At 37.5% G+C, this 17926-nt stretch overlaps 1 protein-coding gene across 1 annotated transcript in view; it reads right to left on the reverse strand.

Moving 5' to 3' along the window:
• The window catches only part of astn2 (astrotactin 2), an 824937-nt gene that overhangs the window by 358006 nt on the left and 449005 nt on the right, over nt 1–17926 (reverse strand). The window contains exons 8-9 of the mRNA XM_030148576.1: nt 8246–8256; nt 3941–4108 (exon numbers count right to left, since the gene is read on the reverse strand). Coding sequence (XP_030004436.1) covers nt 3941–4108; nt 8246–8256 — 179 coding nt within the window. The remainder of the gene's footprint in view (nt 1–3940; nt 4109–8245; nt 8257–17926) is intronic.

Below are 17926 nucleotides of genomic sequence, written 5' to 3' on the forward strand. Positions count from 1 at the left end.
CAAACTCGTTTCAGTTCAGGGGCCCCGATATGATTTCAAGTAAAATAATAGCATAATATACATACAGTACATACAGGTTTTACTGGTAGTTCAGGTTATTCACATTTTCATTATGTAATATCACTTGTTTTCCACTCTAAAACAGTTATTATTTCTTGGTTAATGTGCCTGTTATTTTACTGGTGAATCCCAGGTGAGATCACATTGGGCTGTATGTGGCCCCTGAGCTAAAAATGGACTTTGACACCCCCGGTCGAACTCCACCAACTGCTTATACATTGGTAAGAGGCTGAGTGAAGGGCGAGGAGAAGCTGAATGCACAGGTGTGGATGTGAGACGTGAGTACTTCAGGGTCATCCGCCTGACAGGGAATACTAAGACACCTACACCAAACCGTATGAACCTCTGCATAAGTGTGCCTGGGTTTTTGCATGCTCTACCACTTGATAAAATCACTATCAGTTTAAGTGTGTGCCATATTTAGAAAGTTTTCTTCCCTCTTTTTCTCGCATCATACAGTCCTCTCCCACGGGGAATCGACACCCTGAAGCCTCTTAAAACGACCAGAGATCCGGCAAAAAGAGCCATTCTGCAGCCTGACCTTGGGCTTTTAATGCTATTACTTCGGATTCAAACTGACAAACAAAACTAACAGATTGAGGCAAGTGAGGTACAACTACAACCTGTGGAAGTCCGTTGCAGACCAATATAACACTTCAGTTTGATATGTTGGAAATAAACAGGTCTCACAAAGAGCAGGCGGGGGCGCTCGCATTCAGTTAGACTGCGTTTTTTCTTTTTTCATGCAAATGTCATGATGTAAAGCGATCGGCTGATTCTGGGTCAGCCTCTGAGGATTTAAATCCTAATGGCCCTCTGTCACGCTAGGCATGATCAGATCACATGACCATTTTCAAAGTGCCTTTATGACAAAAAAAAACTTGGTACCAACTTCATTCCTACTGCAAGACTTGAAACTCTCCCAGGTTTTGTTTGTTTAGACCTAGTAAAACCAGAGATATGATAGTTTATAAAACCCTCTAAGGACCTGCATGTTTCTGCAACTGTTGTGCTATGTTCAGTAATATGTCATTTTATGGCCAAATTTTATATATACAAGGTGGGGAAGCAAAATTTACAATGAACATTTAGTGGTTTTTTTTCTCAGCAGGCACTACGTCAGTTGTTTTGAAACCAAACATATATTGATGTCATAATCATCACCTAACACTATTGATCCATACCTTTTCAGAAACGTTGCCCATATGAGTAATCAGGAAAGCAACGTCAAAGAGTGTGTGATTTGCTGAATGCACTCGTCACACCAAAGGAGATTTTGCGAGAATCTTCATTTCTGTGGTTCAGAACAGCATTGCAGTGAAGATCTTTTCATCTGAAAAGACGTTACAATGGAGGATTTTTTCTTGAACATGTAACTAATTTTCTTGCACCTTTCCAATCTCTTTTCCTTCATAGCTGTTGTCAACAAGTGTTTTGCTGTTCTTGTGTAAGATTTTAACTCCAAATCATATTTTACTGCATTTCTAACGGTCTTGTTGTCTACCTCAAGCTCAATTGCCATTTTTCTCACGGATTTGGTTGGATCCTTTAGGATTTTGGATATGAGAGCTTTAATAAAAGCTTTGGTACGTTGTTTGTTGTTTCCTCCACTTCCAGACTTTCTCGTAACAGTTTTGCTCATAGTCATCTCTTCTTTTCCATTATAAACAGTCTTTATGGACACTCCAACTATTTTTGAAATCTCCTTTGGTGTGACGAGTGCATTCAGCAAATCACACACTCTTTGACGTTTGCTTTCCTGATTACTCATATGGGCAAAAGTTTCTGAAAAGGTATGGATAATAGTGTTAGGTATGATTATGACATCAACATATGTTTGGTTTCAAAACAATTGACGTAGTGCCTGCTGAGAGAAAACAACTAAATGTTCATTGTAAATTTTGCTTCCCCACATGTACATATATATCTATATCTATATCTATATCTATATCTATATATCTATATATCTATATATCTATATCTATATCTATATCTATATATATGTATATGTATATTAGGGATGCACGATACCACTTTTTTCCAGACTGAGTACGAGTACATTTGAGTACTTGCCGATACCGAGTACCGATATGAGTACATAATAATCCCATTCCAGTTCTTAGTTCCTTTTGTAAATGTGCTTTATTGTCGTTGTCATTAGTCTGACTCAAGTTTATTATTGTTATAAAAACTAACGAAATGACGAAATTAGAATTGTAAAACATTTTCATCAACTGAAATAAATAAAAACTATAATTAAAGAAAAAAACGAAACTAACTGAACTGTATTGTGTGTTTACAAAACTAACTAAAACTGATAAAAAATTATGGATAAAATACCCTTCGTTTTTGTCTTTGTCAATGTCAAATTGATACGAAAGCAATTTATTTTGCTCTAGCAATTTAGCTGGCAGCACCATACGTCACTTCATGGTCCGTCACTTCTTGCCACTTGTGGTTTCCAGTCGTCTTCTGGTCCCACTCTACCTGGAGACATGGAGACTAAAGGTGGGAGAAAGCAGCAGAGTCCTGTCTGGGATTTATTTGAATACGACGGAGAAGAAGAGAAAAGATGTAAAGAAACTAAAACTAAACTAAAACTAAGCATTTAGAAAATAACGAAAACTAACAAAAACTAGCAAACCTGCTCTAAAAACGAATTAAAACTAACTGAATTACAGAAAAAAAATGTCAAAACTAAATAAAACTAAACTATAATGAAAATCCAAAACTATTATAACCTTGGTCTGACTGTAAAAGAGGGTGCTGCTACTGACATTTAATGTGTGGAATGAGCGTTTCTCAATTAATCCACCAGGGGGCGCTGCTCCTAAACCTTACTGGACAAATACCACGAAGAAGAGTAAAGTTTTTTGAGAAGAAGAAGAAAGTCAGTAATAACTAACATGGAGACGACAGAGGCAACACTACTGTGAACTAATATGCAGCGTTTTCGCTGGTAAGGTTTCAGAGCTTAGCTTCAGGAGGTAGAGAAATGATAAATGTGCGATAAGTTTTTGTTTTCACTTCTGCTGGCGGCGGTCTGCACCACTCTGTACCCCCGGCCCAGCCCTGGGTAGCTGTCCATAAATCTGTCAGTTAGTTTTTCTCTAACTCACACCGTTGCTCTTTGAACAGATCCTCTACCTCCACGGTTCCCACTGGTATTCTCTGTCTGGATACGCATCCACCAGCACCTGGAAAAACGGATGGAATGTACGCAGAGGACGGACAGAACGCTGCGTCCATATCTGTCTGTGTCTTTAACTTTACTTTCAGTCAGCGTTACTTTATCACCGTCATTTATTTTGAAAAATCTCCACTCTTCACACTTCCCACACATTATTCCACCGCCGTGTACCTGCTGCACTGAACTGTGAATGTCAGACAGCTGTAAGTGGTATCGGTGCATTTGTATCGGATTACTTTTACAAGTATGGATACGAGTACACACACTGAGTATTGGAGCCGATGCCTGATACTGGTATCGGATTGGTGCATCCCTAACATATATAGATCAAGTGTCCATATTAAAACATTATTAAGACACAAAATTAGAACAGCACATATGTACCAGACAATATATTATCAATATGATAATTAAAGATAATTGTGTTTAATTATGAAAATGTTGTTATAAGGTGGAGTTATTTCTACGGTGCTACAGGACTAAAATAAGCTTCAGTTTAAATACCCTGTGTGCAGCTTTACAGGAAGTATTTTACTACACACCATGAACATTGTGACAAAAAACCAACTTGAGTATTGTATGACCTGCAAGTGCCTTATATGAGGGTTGAAACATGAGGCAGTGAATGATGGGTGTTAAGTGATTGGATTTCAGTTGAACAACCGTGTGAATATGTGTATGTGGACTGACCTGTGTCCTGGTCACAAAGCTGCTCACAGGGCTCCGTGGTCCTCTGGCCGCAGTAATCTCGGACCCACTGTGTGGACGAGTTGGTCTGATAGTACAGGGTTAGCTTGGCAGGGTTTAACCAATTGGAAACATCCAGGAAGCTGCCCATGCTCACCACAAAACTACTTCCTGGAAGAATAACAACAAGGGACAAAATCATTTTGCATGTCAAAAAAAAAACAAAACAAAAAAAACCAATACAGAGCCCACAATGCATTTTAAGGTCCCCTTTTCTTGCAAAATCAATCAGAGGAAAGCTAATTCTTTGTTTGCACTGTAATTTTAATTCCTGTCCAGACCAGGCTGAATTAAATGAGAAAATTAAGGCCTATAATGTGTATATGATGGAAATTTCCTGGTAATTGCAGTAGAGAGGCTAAAGGGGGTTTCACGAGTCAATCAGTAAATGCTATGCTCATTGATTGCTGACTTACCTTTCTTTCTTAGTGCTCCCAGACCAATCATTAAACTCTGATCACTGAACAAGATTATCCCTAATTGATGCCAATGACTTTTAGTTCCAAAGCGAGTTGTGGGGAGATTGTGTTTCAGCTCTCAGGTGAACACAAAGGTCCTTCTACAGCTATATTCGCTGTATTGTGCGTATACTGCTGGGGCGTGGCCGGCAGATTTACTAAAGTATCTACTGGAGGTATAAACTGTGTCAAATGAAAAATAAAAGACAGAAGCTGCACTGGTGAGGTTAAAATGATGATTCTTTTTATCAACAGGAAACCCTGTGATGGTGGGTTTTTTTTAGGCTGGTTATTTAAAGACATTCTGAATCCAAGACAGAAAAAAGGTTGCATGGATAGAGCACCAGAATCTCAAGCTTCATTATTAATTTGCTTTGTATTATTTAAAATAAAAAAAAAACAAAACAAAACAGTTTTTTGTCCTCCTGCACCAACTGTTTCTGTATTGTGCACAAACCTACAAAAATGCATTCATACTGTTGTTTTTTCAGCGAAATTGACTGAAGCTGCTCATTTGGCCAGTAATGCAAAGGTACTTCATGTCTTGACCAGGCAGTGAATTTTATTATGTATGTAGCATGTTGTTAATCCTACTTCTTTTTGTATACGTTTACTGTAGTTTATTCATACTGTTGCTATGTACCAGTGCACTGCCCAGTAAAGCTTGGACATTATACAGGGTGTCCCAAAAAAATTTGACATAATTTCATTACCTCATAATTTGTTTAAAATTCGGTTGCTCTTTGTTGCTCAAAAAGTGTAATCATTTTTATTGTTCTGCTTTCAAGAATAGACATGCCGTTTACCTCCAACAGAAAAGGCGTTCTTATGTGTTAAAGTACACCCACATAACCCTAACCCTAACCTGCACACATTGAACATTTGTAATAACTTTGGAACATTATAAAATTACCACCCCACCCCAGAATCTTTTGTTTGAAATATGTAGAATAAAACATTTTATGTCCAAAATAGATCTTATAAGTATCACTTCTCCTGACCATGTAGCCCAGGGGTCTCAAACTTATTTTCTTTCAGGGACCACATTCAGCCCGATTTGATCTAAAGTGGGCTGGACCAATAAAATAATAATATAATAACCTATAATAATGACAAATCCAAATTTATGTCTTTGTTTTAGTGTAAAAAGCCCCATTAAATTATGAAATACTTACTTTATAAACTTATCAAACAAAAAAAGATGTGAATCACCCGAAAAAAACTGAAATTTTTAAGAAAAATGAGTACAATTTTAACAATTTTATACTTATGGAACCAAACTGCAAAGACACTAAATACTTAGTAACAGGCAGAAAATTGTTAAAATTGTGCTTAATTTTCTTTAGACATTTTAGGTTGTTCATATTTGTTCAGGTTATTCACGTTTTATTGTGACAGGATAGTTTGCAAATGTAAATATTTTCATGATTTAATGTTATTTTTTGCACTAAAACAAAGACAAAATTTGAAGTTGTCTTTATTTATAGGCATAATGTGATATTTTTTTTTTTACATCAAACTGAGAAGAAATATGAAGTCATTATTTTTGTAGGTTATTATGTTATTATTTGACTGTAGATCATATTGGTCTGTATGTGAACCTGAACTAAAATGAGATTTAACTTACTTTTTAATTTAATTTAACTGACTCTGTAAAGCCCTTTGAGATAACCTTGTTGATATTGGGCTATACAAATAAAGTTGAATTGAATTGAATTGAATTGAGATCCACAGCCTTGACTGTGGAATTTTTACACTTTGCAAATTCATCCCACGGGCCGCATTGGAACTTTTGGCGGGCCGCATTTGGTCCCCGGGCCACATGTTTGAGACCCCTTATGTAGCCACTCCAATATGGACATCCCAATGATGTCAATTTTTTTGTGACACCCTGTGTATTTACTCCCTATTTAGTTGAATGGGGTTTGGATTACTGCTAAATTATCTACAAAAAGAGACAGTTAACATAATATACATAAATACTGACATATTTAATGGACAGACATGTGAAAGCCGGTATGTGCACTCATGGTAGATGCAGGATACTCATTTCCTCTAAGGCACAGGTGTCACACACATGCGGGCCGTGGGCAAAACCCAACCCAACCCACCAAATGGTCCAATCCGGCCCGCGGGATGAATTTGTGAAATACAAAAAATTACACTGAGATATTAACAATCAAGGATGTTCAAATAATTTTGGTTCATGTTCCACATATAGACCAATATAATGTAAAGTGGACCAGACCAGTAAAATACCACCATAATAACCTATAAATAATGACAACTCCAAATTTTTCCTCTTTGTTTTAGTGTAAAAAAAAAAGGACATTACATGAATATGCTTACATGTCCAAAGTATGAAATGTCGGAAGATAAGTAAATGCAATTTTGACAATATTCTGCCTGTTAGTAAATGTTTTGTGTATTTGTAGATGTACTGTGATCTGTATAATATTGTTAAAATTGCACTTAACTTTCTTCATATATTTCAGGTTGTTCATGTTATTCACATTTTTAAGAAAACTTTGCAGATGTAAACATTGTTATTGTGTAATTTAACTTTTTTTTCACTAATTATTTCACTGCTTCAGCCCACTTCAGATCATATTGGGTTGAATGTGGCCCCTGAACTAAATGAGTTTGACACCCCTGCTCTAAGGCCATTTGAATTATAACATACTGAAAAAACCCGAAAAAAAACAACCCAAAAAACCTATTATGCACTGAACTACACAAATAATGCCAAAAAATGTCAAGTGTCTCGTTAGCAGATCGTTTATTTCCACACTGTGTCATTTAATGTCAGTACCTTTTGCTGCACTTCTAGAAAAAAATATATAAATAAATAAATAAACTTTTCCCCCACAACACCTGAAAGTTTAAATAGACACAGGAATGGCCAGAATTTCTAAAGATCACGACCACATCTCTTGGGCCAGGCTTCCAAAAGGTAAGCATAACAAGACCATTTCCTGCAGCACTACTGTGTATAGACCACATCTGCCAATAGTCCTCATTTGGTGGGAAAGCAGAGAAACCTTAATGGCTTTAGCTCTCACAGCGGAAAGGCAATTGCTAGATTATGGGTTGGTTTTGTGCAGACCTGTGAGAAAGCCCTCCTGAGCAGTAAGAACACTGATCATAGCTGGTCGTATTGTTTTGCATATTGTGAGCTGCAGATGTCTGGAGTAAAAGGAACGTGTTTAGATTAATCCCCTTCACCTGTTTGGGGAAAAGCATTGAAGCAAATGTCAGGAAGAGAAAATGTCAGTGCCTTTGCTTTGGTTACAGTGATCATTCAGAACGCTGTGTACACCTTCGGGTGATTTTAGTCGATCAAACGTGGAAAACAGTGTCTCTAAAATCTATACTGTTCAAGTGGCCATCTACCAACATCCTGACTGTTATATTCTCCACTCTCTAAGCTTAAAAACTTTTTCGCAACGACTACACCTCTTCCTTTCTTTATGAATTGTATATAATATATAGATCCTTTTCACTTGCACATTACAGCTACATTTTACTTGCACATTCCATTCTATTATTGCACCTTACTATTAAATAATCCAGACTTCTTACCCAGTTCTGTTTGTACTTTAATTTATTATGTATAGTGTGTTTGCTCTTGTTCTATTTTTTATTGTTGCCTTCCATTTTTTACTATGTCAAATGCTCTTGCTGCACTGCAATTTCCCAGATTGGGATGAATAAAGTCTGTCTGTCTGTCCTGTCTATCTGCAGTGTATTTTAAACCATAAAGACCCAAACATCCACCGCCGACCACAACCATCTACTAAACTGTTTAATACCTGCTGATCCACTAATTCTATCAATACATGTAAATAATTGGTGTAAAATCCAGTTTGTCATCCTTCCATGGTCATCAGATATGACCCATTTGGACGTTCAGAGGCTCCATAGTGAACGTGAAAACACCGTCATCTTCTACAACATTGATTCGCCAGTAAACCCATAGAGTTAGATCAATGACAGTCGATGGAAAACATATTTTTCATGTTCAGTTAATGATATATTTTGCTGAAAAAGTCACTTTTGCTCCAGTTTTATCTATTTTGATATAATAACCTTAATTAAGTATTTTAACACATACATCCTTTGCTGGGGTTGCTAATAAAACACCTTTTCACAACTAAACAAGGTCAGTTATTAGTCACAAATTCTGTAGTAAGGCTACTGACACAGGTAACCCAATTTTCCCATTTTAAGCAAAACATTAATCATGATAGAATTCATTTTTTGTCAGCTCCTCTGGTTTTATACACTCAAAACACTTATAAATACAAATACATACCATAATGTAGTTTACAATGAAATATTGGCATTGATTAAGAGGTAAAAGGCTAAGTATACATTGTCATTTGTAGGTGACGTTTAGTGCAAATATGAGTGCCAGTGTTAAATATGGATTTAAAAACCTATCACTAAAAAGTGACATATGTACATATATACACAACTAAAATATCAAAACTGAAATGTCATTTAGAACCAGAACACACTATTTTGAGGTGAACACAACCAGTTCTATAAGCCTTATTTACTTATTTTATGTGCAAACCTAGTTGTGAGTGAGTACTATATATGTGTACATGGGTATTTTTAGAGTGGCCTTTGGTGGTCCTCATACTGTACTATTATTTCAGAAACAGCAAAGATTTTGTTGGTCAAGGTCAAAGGTAAGGTCACTGTGACCTCATGGGAATCTATCCTTACACTGTGACTTTTAAGGTTTGAGAGATTGATGTGATTTGTACAATCATATGCGCTAAAAAGAGTTTGGTGGTCAAAAGGTAGCAGTTGCTAATGCAAAAATCTTAGCAATACCTTGAAGAAATGTTTGTAATTGTAATCTGTCACAGAAGTTGGACTATGGAGTGAATAGTTACTGAGGGAAAAAAAAAAAAAAAAAAAAAATATATATATATATATATAACATATATCATATTATATATATAATATATATATATATATTATATAATATATATATATTTTTTTTTTTTTTTTTTTTTTTTTTTTTGTGCTATAACTGCTAGTTACCTTAGAGAATGGCATGTACTGATTTTAAAGATAGTGGACGCATCCGATTGCACTCATGGTTCATGTTTGTTGTCTTTTGAGGTGGTCGTACTCCTATAAAAATGGGCTGTGACTTGACCACTGACATCAAGCACTCAGAAGTGAAAGAAACATATCGTTAGCCTCATCGCATAATCGCCTAAGTCATACACTATATAGACAAAACTATTGGGACATGTTGAATTCATGTGTCTCTTTTCTAACAGGCGTCTGGGATAAAAAACAATATGAAAAATGTCATATTATTATTTTATATTGTGATAAATATCATTGCATTGGTTAGTTTTGTTTAAATTGTTAACGTTCCTTCCAAAATACTACATAGATGTTTTTTTTACTCCATTTCTCTCAATATTGATTTTGTTTTTGATCCATGACTATTGATTTTAAATGCTCTACCTCTAAATTTCTAAAATACTTTATGTGCTCTGACTGTAAGTAATATTTTTCTACCACAACTAAACATCTACTTTCTTCACATCTCACTTAGCAAGAAAAATCTCCCATTAAACTTTAACCTCCTAAGACCCAGGACATGTCAGCAAAGTACAAGCTTTTTTTTTGTTTTTTTATTAAAGAAGTGCCTATATTGGAAACATCATGATGCAACAGTTTTTTCAGATACAGTTTTTAAAATTTTTATGGAATGTCCTTTGTGGTGGACAGTTTTCTTTTCTTTTTTTTTTTCTTCCATAAAGTTGTGAAACTCTTGTCCACAAATATGGACAGGGGTCTTAGAAGGTTAAGGGAAATATTAATGTTTATAAACTATATGGACAAAAATATTGGGACACATCATGGATGCAGCTGTAAGATATCCTGTTCATGCTGATCTGACACATAAACGTCAATATTAATAATCAATTTGATATTTATCACAATATAAAACTATAACTATATTGGGCGACACGGTGGTGCAGTGGTTAGCACTCGCGCCTCACAGCAAGAAGGTCCTGGGTTCGATTCCAACACCAGTCGACGGGGGGTGGGACCTTTCTGTGTGGAGTTTGCATGCTCTCCCCGTGTCTGCGTGGGTTCTCTCCGGGTACTCCGGCTTCCTCCCACCATCCAAAGACATGCACTAATAGGTTAATCGGTTAATCCAAATTGCCCATAGGTGTGAATGTGAGAGTGATTGTTTGTCTCTATATGTTAGCCCTGCGATGAACTGCCGACTTGTCCAGGGTGTACCCCGCCTTCGCCCCTATGTAGCTGGGATAGGCTCCAAGCGACCCCCGTGACCCTAGTGAAGATAAAGCGGGTTCAGAAAATGAATGAATGAATATAAAACTATATTATGACATTTGTCATTATTGTTTTGTGTCCCAGACCCCTGTTAGAAAAGAAACACCTGAATTCAGTGTGTCCCAGTACTTTTGTCCATATAGTGTATGACTTGCTATGAGCCGAACAACATGGATTTACCTCCTATTTAGATCTGGCTTTGCCATATTTTCACAGATCAACCCTTTTCTTCCTCCTGATGCTCATGTTCTTCCTGTGTTTGTGAACCATCCTCTGTCAGCCACTCATTCCCATGGTGTTGACAGTAGTGTTTATACTGCTACACCTGTCTACTCTGCTGCCTTCTATCAGTCTTTCTCATGTCCTGGAAATCACAGTCATGCCAGAGTCCTTCAGTGTATAGCTAAGTTCCCATCTTGTGTGTCAGATCATATGTTTTGCCTCGTATCTTCCCTACCTGCTGTTTCCTGCTGTGACCTACCTTATAGCTATACATGGCGTGCTAGTTTGGATTTGCTCTGTTTGTTTATCTGTTGGATTTGTTTGTTTGTTTGCTTGTTCTGGCTGCCTCGCTGTTGACGGCGTGCCTGCCAGACTACTGGGTTAAGCCGCCTTTTATCACATCTGCTCTGCCTCAGGTGGCCGCTTTTCTGAGTCTGATTCCAGAACACACGAGTTACAGAGTTGGGAGAAAAACAACCAAACTATAAAAAGGTGAAAGTCTAAAGTGCTGTTCACAGCTTCTGCAGCGCTGCTCATGTCCGGCAAAGAATAAAGAAGCTGCTGGAGAGAACACACATAGCAGCTGCCGCGGAGCTAAAATGTAAATGGTGTACAAAAGGAAAGGTCACAGAATGATAAAATCACAATTCTCTGCTGACCATGAATATCCATCCATTATATATTTTAATGAAACTAGAACCAGTAACTGTACAGTATATGGCATTTAAAGAACTGTACAAAAGGTCAGAGGACAGTGTGAGGAGTACCTGGAATTTAAAGGGTTAATGCAGAGAAGCAAATGAAGTTACACTTCTGTTCAGGCATAAATTTCGGTCAGATGGCGATAGAAGAGGAAAGGTCAGGAAGTCATCTATTCATATTAATATTAGACTTAATTGTGTGCTGAAAAGACGCTGTTTGGTTTCCTGCAGTGGAGCAGTAGTGTTTTACTGACAGATGGACTAATGCACTCATTCCCTTAAAGGTTAACTGACAGAAGAATACACTGTCCACTGACCATTTGTGCTGATGGCAGCAGTGGGAAGAAAATGACATCTCCTATCGCTAAAAAGCATTAAACATTTAATACATCAATCTTTTTTTTTTTTTTTTTGGCAGAATTTCACAGTATCTGTCATATATTTATGTGTAGACCTGTAAAGTTAAAGTTTTGTGTACCGCTTTCATGCCTCCTTCCATTAGGTGTCCATGCACATACAAAATGCAGGAGTGTGGGCGGACTGGAAATGAGGCCCTGGTGGCAAAAGCACCTGATCGACTGATATGTGAGTGCACAGCTTTCAGAGATCCAGCAATCATTAGTTAAATTGCCTCAGCTCTTCACTCCCTCTTACTTCACTTAACTCCTTCCACATATTCCATTTTGGCCGGTGTCTCTTTAGAGCTTTATGTTATAATATTCTGCCAACATTACACACACAAACCTGGTTCACAATTAGCAATGAGGGATTTAAAGCAGAGTTAGCGGAATGATTCTAGGTATGCATTTACTTATTTATTTATAGATTTTCTATTCTCTCCTTTATGTAACAAATGTAGCAGCGGTTTTACAGCCCCACTTTAGAAGAACCGGGATGGTGTGGAAAATACAAACTTTAAATAGCTTGTATTTCATTGCAGACAGTATGAACACAACATATTGCATTTGTTTATTTCAGTCATTTAATTTCATTTGCAACTATTCTTCCAGAGAGTCAACAGGCAACATATTCCAATGGTGGATCCAGAAAAAAATCAAGGCAGGGCACAGGAGAATGGTAGGGTCCCGGGTGGGGGTTCAAGGAGGAGAAGCAAAGCAAAATTAACATTTGAAATGTTTCAAGTCACATAAAACTATTTTTTTTTTTATAATCATACACTAATAAAATGAATACAATTGAACCTCATTAAAGGTGCTGGAGACTTTCGTGACCAATTTTTCATCAGATCTGTAAAACCTCAGTCATAGCCTAAGTACAGTATCATGAATCTGTAAGTCTTTCTGTGATTACTCACCTGAATCTCTTGCATTACGGTGAACAATTTCGAAGTGCCATCCACCATAAACAAACATGTTTACAAACCAACCCGGGATGTCACTTGGGCATCTTTGGAATTTTGTCGCGACATGCATTGTGGGAAACGGAGGTCCGTGCAGCCACCTGACAGCGGCAGCGCGACCATATGGTATTACATGGATGAAACAAACACATGGAAATGGCTGGAGGAATATGCATAGAAGGAAGGGAGTTCCTGCCGTTTCCGATCATGTCTGGTCCAGCTGCTGCTGTAAAGTGGCTGCGCGAGCCTTTCCTTCCCACAATGCACGTCACGACAAAATTCCAGAGATGCCCGAGTGACCTCCTGGCTCGTTTGTAAACACATGGACTGTTTGTGGTGGACGGCACTTGGAAACTGTTCACCGTGAGGGAAGCAAATCAGGTGAGTAATCACAAAAAGACTTACAGATTTGTGATACTTAGGCTATGACTGAGGTTTTACAGATTTTATTTTAACTTAATTTTTGTTTGGTTTTGCTCATCCAAATAGAAGACATTTTACATACATTGACATATATAATCCCACATCCCCATATGGCACACATGAAAAAAAAAAAAAAAATCTGTATCTACAGTAGATATTGATTACAATTAATTACAAATGAAACATGAATGACAAAAAAAAAAAATAAATAAATAATGATAATATACATACATACATACATACATACATACATATAAATAACATACAGGTTTTACAGATTTGAGTAAAAATTGGTCACGAAAGTCTCCAGCACCTTTAATGTAACCCCTTTTGGAACCAAAGAAAAGACTCGGCTTTAATAAAGTTGTCCTTGTTTATGGTATTGAATTCTATTGTACTCCAAATAATTTAACCCTTTCATGCATAGTGGTCACTCCAGTGGACAGCTATTCTACAGCTGTTTCTCTTGTATATTCATGGGTTTAGTTGTTTTAGTTCCATATCAGCCAACACAGTGGACGCTTATGCATCATCTCATAAACTGCAATTCATACCATTGCTGTAAGTTTGCTGTTCTTGATTGGTTCTTGAGTGGAAATCTATTGTTAATTGTTATTTTTTTTGCATATTATCTCCATGAAGTGAGTAATAACTAGTATTAGAATATGTTAAAATGTGAGAAAACATCAGCATTAGCTGCATTAAAACATGGTTTCATTTCACTGTTTTCATATCACTTTACGATATTGGGTTTAAATACATGTTTCTTTGCTTCAAGAACAAAATTCATGGTGTAGCTGAGTGGACATTTTTGTAAATCTATGAAAAAAAACAACTCAATCTCATTGTTTTTTCATGCCTAAGGTGGAATAAAAACACTCAAAAAAACAAAAACAAACAAAAAAAAAACCCTCAACTAAGGTTCTCATAATTCATGCATGAAAGGGTTAAAATGAGAAACAACAGGATACAGTAGAGGTATAGGCCTATGTTTGATAACTTTATCTGATTCACTCAGTCACTGGCTGTGTTCCACGGCAACTCAAAGATATTTAATATTCAGTCCATACAGTTCTATTGTTCCCACTGTATAATAATACATTACATACCTTCAGGGTTTTTCATGCAGACCCAAATGCTGCTAGAATAGACAGTTGCCTCTTCATGATTAGACTTTAGTCTGATTTAAGTCCCTTTACCATATAGACTCTCATCATAAATAGTGAATGCACAGCAGAGCCCCCCCCCCCCCCCCCCCTCCAATACAAGAGATAGAAGAGCCTTCAGCATAAATTTGCAGTGTGAGGTACATGTGGATGGATAGCTCAGCACTTAACGCTACGGGCTACGATGCAGGAGGTCAGGGTTTGAATCCCAGCGTAAGGTGCCAATGTACCCCTGACCGGAATATACCCAGGGTTAAAGCGGCCTAGTTCAGAATATACCCCCGTGGGCCAGATTATGCCCCCATTATATCAGCAGTGTTGAGTCATATACACAAGAATTACTTATTTTTTATTACCTCCGCAAAGGAATGGCGACACTGGTCTGCGCTCTCTGAGTGCTTTTCTAGTCCAACATTTTATTTAGGTTCAGCTTTGTCAGGTAAGTTAACTGAGAAAACTAAATGACTTTAATCTTGAAACTCTAATTTTCTTGATTACTTCAACCAAAAAAACCTTCATCAATAAAAAATTCAAACTTCCACAAAGATCTAACGTTACTGCCACACTTCTCAGTATTGTTTACACATTAAAATAAAAGCACATGAAAACAAAACATTATAATTAAATTGGAACATATTATTCAATTAATTTGACAGTTCATAATACAATAAAAATCCTGAATCTTCAATTTCTAAGGCTCATCCTCGCTACAAAATAAAAAATGATGACAACATAGAATAGAATACTACATCTTAATGATATTGTAACCAGTACAACAACATTAAAAGTGCCACCAAATCTGTGCATCATATAAAAAACAAAAAAAACAAACAAACAAAAAAAAAAAACATCAAAATGATAGTGATTGTTTTCCAGGTCATGCACTCATGTAGGAGTGTTATGAAAGACTGTGTGTGCATGTATCTCTGATCTGATGTAACAGGTCAAAGTTTACCCCCAGTCCAGATTATACCCCTCCAGACCAGACTATACTCCAACAGGCCAGAATATACCCCCCTTGTGTAAAGAGGATTTGATTGTATTTACACAGTATATTTACTAAATTTTTTATGTACAAAGAGATAAAACATTTGGCATTTGGGGTATATTCTGACCTGGTGGGGTACAGTCTGGCCTGGGCTATTTTACCCCCCAGGGTATAGTTTGGCCTGGGACAGTTTATCCCCGGGGTATACTGTGGCCTGGGCCAAACTAAACTGACCCTTGAGACCAACTCAGATGGCATCTGCTGGAAGGCAAGTCAGAGGCTGTTTAATCTGAGGAATCTGTTTTAATGTTGATAAAAAGCTTCTTAAAATGTTTTATTCATCTTTTATTGAGTCCATTTTAACTTTTTCTTTGATTTGCTGGTTTGGTAACCTCAGTGTTTTAAACAAAAACAAGCTGAGGAATGTTGTCAAAATCTGCCAAAAAACAACTGGCACTGGCTTGAATGATCTTGATCATTTGTATCGAGTCAGAGCCACTCAGAGGACAAAGGCCATTTTGGCAAACCCTCTTCATCCTCTTCATGCAGAGTTTCATCTTCTTCCATCTAAGAGAAGGTACACTTTCCCTGTAGAGCCAAATCAAACCGATATCTCAAATCATTTATCTCATCTGCCATTAAGTTTTTAAATAGCCTGTAGACGAGCCTGTTGGGAACAATGCACCATAACTATGATGACTTTACTTTCTTCTTCTTTCTTTCTTTCTTTCTTTCTCTTCTTTCTTTTCTGTCTCTTTCTTTCTTTCTTTACTGTATTTATTGAATTTATTATATTATGTGAGACTGATGTTTTAGGGATATGTGAGATATATACACTTCTGTTGTAAATCAAATGTCCTTCTGGGACATTAAAGATTTTTCAGTTCAATTCAATTCAACTATCAAAATGATACTCTAGGACCGGGGTTATACTTTGGTCTGCAGGGGTACATTCTGGACGGGGTATACTTTGGTCTGCAGGGGTACATTCTGGACGGGGTATACTTTGGTCTGCAGGGGTACATTCTGGACCGGGGTATACTTTGGTCTGCAGGGGGTACATTCTGGACTCGGGTATACTTTGGTCTATAGGGGTACATTCTGGACTGGGTATACTTTGGTCTGTGGGGGTACATTCTGGACTGGGGTATACTTTGGTCGGTGGGGGTATATTCTGGACTCGGGTATACTTTGGCCTGTAGGGGTACATTCTGGACCGGGGGTATACTTTGGTCTGTAGGGGTACATTCTGGACTGGGGTATACTTTGGTCTGTAGGGGTACATTCTGGACTGGGGTATACTTTGGTCTGTAGGGGTACATTCTGGACTGGGGTATACTTTGGTATGTAGGGGTACATCCTGGACCGGGGTATACTTTGGCCTGTAGGGGTACATTCTGGACCGGGGGTATACTTTGGTCTGTAGGGGTACATTCTGGACCGGGGGTATACTTTGATCTGTGGGGGTACATTCTGGACTGGGGTATACTTTGGTCTGTGGGGGTACATTCTGGACTGGGGTATACTTTGGCCTGTAGGGGTACATTCTGGACCGGGGGTATACTTTGGTCTAGTGGGGTACATTCTGGACTGGGGTATACTTTGGTCTGTAGGGGGTACATTCTGGACTGGGGTATACTTTGGTCTGTAGGGGTACATTCTGGACTGGGGTATACTTTGGTCTGTGGGGGTACATTCTGGACTGGGGTATACTTTGGTCTGTGGGGGTACATTCTGGACCGGGGGTATACTTTGGTCTGTAGGGGTACATTCTGGACTGGGGGTATATTTTGGCCTTCAGGATTTTCAAATCTTCAAAAATTAAGTAATTCTTGTGTATATCACTCAACACTACTGATATCATGGGGTATAATCTGGCCCAGGGGGGTATATTCTGCCCTAAATCGCTTTAACCCCGGGCATATTCCTGTCTCGGGGTACACTGTGGCCTGATACACCGGCAAGAGCAGCTATATTATTTTCAATAAATAATATTGAACTATAATATGTGCAGCACTGAGGGTGGTGGTAGGTAAATCTGCTGTTGTATTCTAAAATTTGGGACAGTTACAGGTAATGAATTAGAATAATTAAATAACCATGACTTTTGAAACACATGACTGTAATAATGAGACATGTCTAGTACTTCTGTAGAAAAGAAAGCCAGTTTATGAATAAATTCAAGAGAAAATAATTGAAATGTTTTAAACCAGTGTTCTTCAAAGAAAAAAAAAAAACAGGAAGGGGTCTAAAGGTTTGTTTGGGAGAT

Source organism: Sphaeramia orbicularis, chromosome 12, assembly GCF_902148855.1.
Source record: "Sphaeramia orbicularis chromosome 12, fSphaOr1.1, whole genome shotgun sequence".
Taxonomy (NCBI): Eukaryota; Metazoa; Chordata; class Actinopteri; order Kurtiformes; family Apogonidae; genus Sphaeramia; species Sphaeramia orbicularis.